General features: G+C 41.4%; 1 protein-coding gene across 1 annotated transcript; it reads right to left on the bottom strand.

Moving 5' to 3' along the window:
- Positions 1-5,262: 5,262 nt before the first annotated feature.
- On the bottom strand, positions 5,263-8,270 carry LOC120521934 (zona pellucida sperm-binding protein 3-like). Its single transcript, XM_039743198.1, has 9 exons — positions 7,840-8,270; positions 6,798-6,916; positions 6,526-6,629; positions 6,272-6,446; positions 6,078-6,198; positions 5,906-5,997; positions 5,712-5,827; positions 5,517-5,642; positions 5,263-5,396 (listed from the first exon to the last, which is right to left on the bottom strand). Exons 1-9 carry the CDS (start codon positions 7,924-7,926, stop codon positions 5,278-5,280), a joined length of 1,059 nt encoding a protein of 352 aa, XP_039599132.1. The 5' UTR covers positions 7,927-8,270; the 3' UTR covers positions 5,263-5,277.
- Positions 8,271-10,064: the final 1,794 nt, after the last annotated feature.

Raw genomic sequence — 10,064 nt, 5'->3', positions numbered from 1 at the left:
GAAGAGAGAGTATGGGTCAGTACGGATTTTGGAGCCACTGTGAATAGTTATTATGAAGAATTGAACATACAGAGTATCAGTATTAAGTTAAAGTGAAGTTATAAAAAGGCCATGTTAAAGTAATGTGTTGTCAGCAGTGTTTTAAAGTGCTCTACTGTATCAGCCTGGCGAATTCCTATTGGCAGGCTATTCCAGATTTTAGGTGCATAACAGCAGAAGGCCGCCTCACCACTTCTTTTAAGTTTAGCTTTTGGAATTCTAAGGAGACACTCATTTGAAGATCTAAGGTTACGATTTGGAATATAACGTGTCAGGCATTCCGATATATAAGATGGAGCAGATTATTTAAGGCTTTATAAACCATAAGCAGTATTTTAAAGTCAATCCTGAATGACACAGGCAACCAGTGTAGTGACATCAAAACTGGAGAAATGTGTTCGGATTTTCTTTTCCCAGTTAGGATTCTAGCAGCTGCATTCTGCACTCGTTGCAAATGATTTATGTCTTTTTTGGGTAGTCCTGAGAGGAGTGCGTTACAGTAATCTAGTCGACTGAAAACAAAAGCGTGAATTAATTTCTCAGCATCTTTCAATGATATAAGAGGTCTAACTTTAGCTATGTTTCTTAAGTGAAAAATGCTGTCCTAGTGGTCTGATGAATATGCGATTTAAAATTCAGATTACAGTCAACGGTTACCCCTAAATTTTTTACTTCCGTCTTAACTTTTAACCCTAATGCATCAAGTTTATTTCTGATAACCTCACTGAATCCATTATTGCCAATTACTAGAATTTCAGTTTTTTCTTTATTTAGTTTGAGAAAATTACTATTCATCCATTCAGAAATACCAGTAAGACATTGTGTTAGTGTATCGAAAGAGTCGGAGTCATCAGGTGCTATTAATAAGTACAGCTGTGTGTCATCAGCATAGCTGTGGTAGCTCACGTTGTAACCTGAGATAATCTGACCTAACGGAAGCATGTAGATTGAGAAGAGCAGCGGACCAGGATAGAGCCTTGTGGAACACCATATCGGATATCATGTGTCTTGAGAATTGTAATTACCACAACTAACAAAAAATTTTCTACCTGCCAGGTAGGATTCAAACCAATTTAAGACCCTGCCAGAGAGGCCCACCCATTGACTAAGGTGATTTCTAAGAATGTTGTGATCAATGGTGTCAAAAGCGGCACTCAGATCTAAGAGGATGAGAACAGATAAATGGCCTCTGTCTGCATTTACCCGTAAGTCATTTACTACTTTAACGAGTGCAGTTTCTGTGCTGTGATTTGTTCTGAAACCTGACTGAAATTTATCAAGAATAGCAGGTTTATTTAGGTGGTCATTTAACTGCATAATGACTGCCTTCTCTAGAACTTTACTTAAGAAGGGCAGGTTAGAAATGGGTCTAAAATTTTCAAAGGCAGAGGGGTCAAGATTATTTTTCTTGAGCAGGGTTTAACTACAGCAGTCTTAAGACAGTCTGGGAAGACCCCATATCTAATGACGAATTAACTATGTCCAGAATATTGTCAATTAGCACGCCTGATATTTCTTTGAAAAACCTGGTTGGTATTTGGTCAAGGACGCAGGTGGAGGGTTTCAGTTGAGAGATTATACTATGTAATTCAGGTAAATCTACCCTGGTGAGAGCATTTAATTTGTTTATAATGGAGTACCGGGGCTTTGGAGGTTCTGCAGTGTTGGGGAGATATACTATGTTATCTCTAATATCATTAATTTTTTGATTGAAAAATACAGCAATGTTCTCACAGGTTTCACTGGAAGTATTCTGGGGGCATTCCTTTGTGTTACCTGGTTTAACAGACGATCAATTGTTGAAAATAAGACTCTGGGATTACTAGCTTTGTTATTTATAATATTAGAGAAATAGCAGCGCCTCTCAAGGCGGACTGTGTTATTGTATTCTGTTATTAATAAAGTATCTATCTATTTTAGTCTTCAATATCTCATAATGGATAGTTAGTTTAGTTTTCCTCAATAAAAGACTGAAGAGACCCTTTCACTGTCAAGGGTATTCCTGTGCTGGACAGTAAGATGATGGTGCCAAGTTGAATCCAACCTCACTAGGAAACACAAAAAGATTACAGAAAAGCAATTCTTTCTTCCAGCAGACTATGTAACATATGAGGAGCATTCAAATGGGAAATCTTGGAGTGTAACTGCAGTACAACCAGCAAACACGAGGTATGACCAAACACCCAAACCCACAATGCAACAGAGCCCCTGAACAAAGACAAGGCAATTTTGTCCTCCTTCTCAGTGTCAAAGACCACGTGGTGCTCTATAAACGAATGGAGGTGATGCATTTTCCTGTCTAATCAAAGGACAAAAATAAGCACACCAGATATAATTTTGGTTGCAAGACAGTTTGCAACATCAGTTTGTTCGCTTTACCCCCAGCAATCTAAATTTGAGTGGTTTTGAGTTTCTTCCAAATTTAATCTGTGGATACACAATCAGAGAGTGGGACAGGTGCCAGTAGTGGAAACAAGAGCTTATAACCAGATAGAAACTTAAAAGCGCATTTGACAGGCCCCCCTTAACATATAAATGTAAAATGCTCTTGAAAGAAGTGTTTCCTTTTTGTTAAGTGCTGGCGTGATTTTGGTGCATAGAGGTGCGCATGAGCAAGATTTTATTTTCTTTTTTAATATAATAAAAAGGAGACTGCATGACCTTTTGTTTTTTTTTTTTTTTTTACCTGGATCAAGAAGCTTCCGAGTTTTGTTATTCTTCCGACATCAGTATATTAACCAAGTGTACGCTGTTAAAAGATTTCTTGTATTGCAATGACATTTGGTCTTCATCTCAACACCCACAAAAACAATTAAAGAAAAACATTAAAAAGCTGGTCTGGAATGAGTTTGAGAAATTCTTAAGACGGGGTCCTCAATCACGGAGGGCTGCAGTGGCTGCAGGTTTTTATTCCGTCTACCATCATGTACAGGTCGGGTCTTGAAACCCGAAAAGTCGATCATATCAGACCGACTTGTACACCCGTTCAAAAATGCGACGCTTAATTTTTCTTTTACATGTTCTTGCCTCCTTCAATCTCACATCAGTTTCTCAGACACATTGAATTTTGTTGCAGCAGCGTAGTTGCCAATTTCTTTCCGTACTTCAACGTTTAATTTAAAACCAGCTTTATATTTTCTTCTGATCGGACGCTTCATCGTAGATAAGGGATGCTCTTAGATTGAAGGTGCGAGATACAAAAAAAGAAAAGTGCAAACGTCGCTTTGGAGTAGTTTGGGTATTACCGTGTGGTCACGTGGGCACAGAAGAGCGAGATTAGGCGCTGACGCTGATAGAGCGCATTGCCACACCCACATAAAGGCCGTGTGCTCCGTTACCCTCAGGTGGGCGATAGCATATCGTAATCTCTTGGACCAATAGAGTGAGCTTTCCGCATTCGATTATGCGAGCGACATTATAAAATAGTAGAAATTGTACGATAAAAATCAAGCTCTGACTTATCCACGGGAGAACTTGTCCGCGAGTACGGTAATTAGTAAGCAGTCCATGCGGATGATGAAACTTGGTATTTAACTATTTAGCTTTTTTAATGCTTGCATTCATCCAAGAGCAATTGTAATTGCACTGTAGAGAGTGTCCTTCAAAGAGAACATATCCATGTGTTTTACGGCCCAGAACAGATTTAAATTTAATGGCCCGGCCAGTTCCTCTCATTCATTTTATATATATATTATTATTATTATTATTTTTTTAAATCACCGATAGTTCATGACAAGTACTTGAGCTGCTGCATGGTTTATTGGTTATCTGCATCTCATTATTAATGAATGTCTGATAAAGATAACGGGCAACAATTAAAACTTAATGCTGCTGCTTAAATCTAATAAGCAATTAGGATTTGTGAACGGTAACAGGCAAGGGAACTAAAAATCGGTTAGAAGTGAAAACCTGCAACTATAACAGACCCCCAGGAGTGTACATTGAGGACCCCTGATGTATAATAACTAAAATTTGTCTTTGATGAATAAAAAGGCACCAACAAGGCAATTAAATCAACATTCATCAGCAGCAAGGACCAAGTTCTAGTTTGGACCCTGGTTGGAATGAAAGCCTTTAGCCAATTCAGCCCTCCAGGACCGCAATTGAGGACCCCTGCTTTATGTCAAATTCAAAACCTTGTACCTCTTACAATAAAACAGAATCCTTCTTACAAGGCACCTATAATTTGTTGTTGCACCAGTTGGTTTTACGTAATGAAATCCCAGAAACTAGAAGAGAAAAATATCAAGTTTGATTCGTATCCACCATGGAGAATAGATCTTTAGTTCTGACATTCCTGCTGGATCATGAAACAGAGCAACTATATATATATATATATATATATATATATATATACACATATACACATACACACAAAAACCCCACACACACACTTGTAAATAAAATGAATTGCTGTTCTTGCAGCAAGAACCTGTCTTAGTGGAGAAAGAGCTCCATCTAAAAGATCAATCAAAATAAAGATCTGACAGCAGGGTTACTCAGTTATGAGTGCCATTAAGATTCAGTCCACAAAAAGGGTCTTTAAATCAAAGCCAAAATGTTTTGCTCAATGACACACTTCATGCTGGATACCCAGGATTTTGGTCCTGTCAGCTTGTTTTAAATTTGTTTCTAGCCTAACAGTTTGTCACGGGTAGGGTCTGTAAATTTAGACACTTGTTTGCCTCCCCACCCCAATAAGTTTAGTCCCCTACTTTGTGATCCTGATGCATACAGAAAACAAATGTTTTGGGTTAAAGAGCTGCTGGGCTTGTCTGAATGCTGAGAAAATGCTATAAAATCGATCACAAATGACAGGTGGCATGGGCTGTCACATTCATAGCCCCCAACACATTTTGAGGCTCGGGTCTAGATTGTGCCATTTTAATGAATAGCTGCTGTAATGTCTGAACTCTGGTGGGTACCAGAGATTAAGAGCAATGGGAGATCTGCCATCCAAAAATCTGACAAGAGTGCATGGAGACTATTGCCTCGACTAGTAGGCACATTTGTGGAGAGGACACTTTCTACCAAATTTGGTTAGAGAGAAGCTTCTTTAGTACTCACACCTAAAATCCTAAGCAAATTGATGGTCAGAGATTGTTCCATGAGGCAATGGCCATGCATGTGGCACCATCTGTCTAGAAGATTCAGAAAGACCAGAATGCTATTTAAATAGGCACCGGTACACCACTCCCTGAAAATATACTATAGGCAATGCTGTGAACTTTAAAAATTTTATTGCTTAGTATTAACAGAGCCCTTTGCTTTTCTGTATGTAAAGAATAGCACAGCCACACAGGAGACAGCCAGGACACCTACAACAGCACCAAGGATGGAATCTTGGAATTGGGAGTCTGCAAGGAGAAAAGACAGACATTAGGAATGAAGAAAACCTAAACACACTGCAACTCACTAGGCTAGATTCAAAAGCAGTCCTTAACATGGCTTGCATTTACACTGTACAGACAAGTTACCTGCAGAGACTTCATCTTGCCGAGGAGACAAGGCCTGAGATACAGAGGACAAAGGAGAGACCTTCTCCAGAAAAAGAGGGCCAACAGAAATGGTCTCCTGCCATCCAGCTGGTGCACTCACTTCACCTACAAAACACAATTAGTTGGTGTATCCCAGACTGGACACTACAGAAGCCAGCTGTAAAAGTCACTTACTTGCTCTCCTGCGTCTGTGTTTAGGGGCACCAGAGCCCCTCCTGAAGGGAGGGGCGTTGGCACAGCTTGTGTCACAGCAGCTACAGACAGCATTGTTCCCATCCACTGAGCTCCACCTGAAAGCACAGCCACCAATCACAACCTGCTACCTCATCTGAACAGGTGCACCCTCATCCTCCCAGTCAGTCGCTTACTGGCTCAGTGCAGAGTCATATGAACAATCCTTATTCAAAGGATCAACATTAGCAGACGCCAAGGTCACCTTCAGATGGCAGGTAATGAAGATCTGCAAGTAGACATGCAAGAGTACTGTCAAACCTGGGAGATCCAATGGGATTCCTCCAAAGATGGGAGGAAAGGACTTACTGAACTAGTAGTCAGGCCATAAAACCTGAAGGCATCCAGCTGGAACTGCATTACAGACTGGGCAACTCTGGGGGACACGAACTGGGAATTGGAGCCTGTCAGTTGGCTGTCTAAGAAACACCTGCAATACACAAGATGGACCATAGCATTGCGTTTCCAGACCAAGATCTAGTCCGACTATTCCTCACACCCACCCATTATTCCCAATGAAGGTGTAGGCTGGGGCTGATGCATTGGACCCAGGAGTGGCCACACAGCGGTCCACAAAGACACGGAGAGGCTCATGGTTAGTGCTGTCCACAGGCGCTTGAAGGTTAATGAGGTCTCCTAGGAAGAAGGTGTTGGATGGACTCGGCCCACTCCAGTCACCTGCAGACAGGAATGTTACAAGGTGTTCAGATCACATTAGTGCAAATGGAAAGTAGGATTTTTAAATGTGTACACCTACTGCTCATTATAACAAGCGAGAAGCCTAGAACGTCCTCGGCAGATATTGTGGAGGTGTAGGGAACCCAAGTGGGGTTTAAAGCATTGCTGCTTACATTGTGTAGCCTGGGGAAAGAAAAAGGACATTAGAAAGGTGAGCAACATGACAGGTCTTCAAATCAGGGTAGATTCTTGTAGCTTAACACGTCATAATGTGCTGTACATCGCATCCGTTTTGCACTTGGCCAAGTATATACTAATGTATATACAGACAAGTGGACTTGGTTCCCTTACCTGTTGTATTGGCATTCAATCTGCACCACAGCTGGATTTGTTCTTACAATGGGAAGACCATCAATTGGAGAAGGATTGTAGTCCAGGGAGAAGGTGTACACTATGAGAGCTCCCAGCATCTAAAGAGCCAACAGTTTAGGGCTATTCAGCTGACAATGCTAAACTATAAGAGCAAAAACATCTAGATTGGACTCGAACAGCACAGTCAGAGACCCTTTGTAGTGAAAAAGTTTAATCAATATAAGTTGCATAAAGCAATTTGCTTTGTAACTTTTCAGGAGAAAAAGCCAAGAAAAATGACGCCTTTTATTGGCCAACTAAAAAGATTACAATATGCAAGCTTTCGAGGCAACTCGGCCCCTTCAGGCAAGATGTAAATCTTTCAGGATTGTAACAAAATAATCCTTTTAAAGGCTCCAGATATCCTTTTCTTGATCTGTAAAGATCTCCCACCAAAGGGCTGACTACTGGCCATTCACCCAAAAGGTTACTTAAGCAAATGTCCAAGCAGTACACCTCTCCCAATTTTTAGTACAGATGCTCAAACCAGTTTACTCACCATATTGATTAAAGCATATTGAAATGGTTTGGGGTGTTAAATTGTAGATTTCACACCTGAAAGCTTTAGGAATGCGGGTTTGTGAGGGAAAATGGAAAAACCTCAACTTAGGTTTAGTCAACTTAACTGAACAGAATTTAGAAGGCTTCTTCAAAGGAATAATCTGATATTTAGAATGCCCACATACAGGTCACGAGTGGGCACTGCACCACCGATAAAGGGTCTATGCACACAATGCAGGCTTAACTACTCAATTCTCCTTTCTTGCCTATGCTGTACTAAAGCCTATGAGCACTCAGTCCGCTATGAAAACGTAAAGAAAGAGAGGATCTCGTTAAAGCGTGCCTGATCAATTGCGACTTGTGCGCCAAAACGTCATACGAACATAAACCAGACCTGAGCCACATACGAGAGCTTTCAGTAGTAATCATCGAGAAACAAGATTAGGAAAAGGACAAATGCGAGAGCACTTCATCAGCTCACCTCCACGGTGCTCCCGCAGCCCTGCAGAGGCGCTTCGATCACAAAAGGCTGAGCACCGGCCGGGCTGGTGACGCCACATCCACCCATGGAAAGATCAGAAGGCTGCACCGGCTTTTGGATGCCCAACAAGTCCGGACTGATGGTGACGATCACCTCACTGTCGGTGCACTGAGCGGTTACGGTCTGCGGAGCGCCAGCTCTCGGCTCAACATAATGCACGACCGCGGGCTTCTGGTGTTTTGCGATTTGCTTCCGTCCTTTGAAACGGGCTGAGCAAAAGCATCGCAGAAGAGAAAGAGCAGCAACACCACGGCTATCTGACCCTTGTCTTTACACCACATTTTGAAACAGCAAAGGGGAAAATCAACAAAGCGCAGTAAAGTTTGAAGCGCAGCACAGTCTTTGTATACACGAATGAAGGCGGTCGACCGCTTAATGATAATAACACGTGCGGAGAAAAAGATCACCAATCAGACACCAATCGCGTTTGAAATAATCAAGACGCATGAAATACTGAGGTTAATTACGGGAAACAGATCATAAAATTCGAATCACAAATTAAAGCATGCCAACGCGTAAGATCATCTCTGGCAGTAAACTAGCAGTTCTTATGTGGATCACGCAGCCGCCAATTGGGTTTTAAATCCCTCGGTAATTAAAACCTATTTGCTTTCGTAAGTGAAGAATAAAGTGAACTAAATGTTAAGTGTGATGCCTTGAAGAAGTTTCACTTACGAGATTTGGGGGCGTGTTGTGCATTGCAGACTAACACGGAAGACTAATGGAATATTGGACAAATGTAGTTAAAGTTGAATGTAGTCAAATGTTTTGTGGTAATGGGGTGCTACTAAAACGTTTTTATGTAGCTTCGATTTAATCTCACTTTGCATCAAATTCATTTGAAAACGTTTGGAGTGATGCAGACAGCTCTAAGGAACTGTTTTGGTAAAATCAAATCAGCTTTGCAAAGCGGAGACAGGACAAATATCTTTCCATTCACATTGATTTCATATCTGATTGATTAAGTGAAAAAGGTCATAAAGTAAATCACCTTGTAAAAAAAATAGTGGAAAGCAACCTCAGGACAAGCAGGCCCAGTTTTGGGTGGATTGGTTCAAACAATGCAGAGACGATGATAAATATTATTTTTGAGCCAAACAGTGGCAGTGCCTGTGACTGCTCCATTGTTGTCATAATCTGGAAGTGGACCTCAGATAACATAAAGAAATCTTCCTTTTTTGCCTATTTATGTAATAGTGAATCAACAGTTTTGTGGTGTAAAAGTGACCAGGAACGGCACTTGAACGTCTCAGGTTCTTTTTATACTGGTGCACAATATACGTATTCAACATTCACTGGGCACAAATAAGCTGAAATGCAAAGTAAGAATATCTCAACATCGGTCAAGGTAACCTACCTCAAGTTCAATGTCTTATCAGGGGCTGGAAGCCATTTGACTCATGAGACATCCCTAGCTGCCAGGATTCACTTTAAAATAATTTAATAGTAATATGTCTCTAACGATAGGTCTAATGCTGTAGTCACATGGCCTGGGAGGGCAGAAAATAATAAAAACTCCAGGGGTTGTGATGAAAGGGAAAAAGAAACAAAATATTCAAGAGAGCAAAGGCCAAAAGAGCGTACACACTGACATTTTCCAGCTCTTGTTGTAACAATTGGAGTTGATTAATGGGGTGCGGAGTAAGTGATAACTAATTTTGTTTCCCCTGCTTTCTGTTTCAAAGTATTGAATTGCTGTGGAAACGATAAACGTACAAGACCGAAAACATCTTCATGAACAATGAAAGCTGCATGAAAGTAGCGCCAGTCATCTCAGGCAGTGTTTGTCAACCACTGTATCGCAGCACAATGGTGTGCCATGACAGCTATCCAGTTGTGCCATCGAAATAATAGTGTAACGCACCTGGGTCTGAACCTGAGAGGGACAACATCCTCAGGTGGGCAAGACCTGTCTGAGGAGGACAGGACTACCTGGAGAAGCTGGCGTAAAAGCAGCTCTACTATCACTATGCTGCCAACACAGCTCCCTTGGCTGCTTGGGTGTGTGTCGCCAGCGAGTGGATAGTTGGCATACAAGCTGATTCTGAGGCAGAGAGGGCGGGCAAAGGGACAAAGTAACTGGGAGGTGCCACCAATGTGCTCACTAAGTGCTGTGAATGCTGATCTCGGAGCTGCTTTTTTACTCCCACCCGTTCGGACAGTTG

The sequence above is a fragment of the Polypterus senegalus genome, unplaced genomic scaffold, assembly GCF_016835505.1.
Source record: "Polypterus senegalus isolate Bchr_013 unplaced genomic scaffold, ASM1683550v1 scaffold_5794, whole genome shotgun sequence".
In the NCBI taxonomy this organism is placed as follows: Eukaryota; Metazoa; Chordata; class Cladistia; order Polypteriformes; family Polypteridae; genus Polypterus; species Polypterus senegalus.
This window is presented reverse-complemented; position numbering and strand designations above follow the sequence as displayed.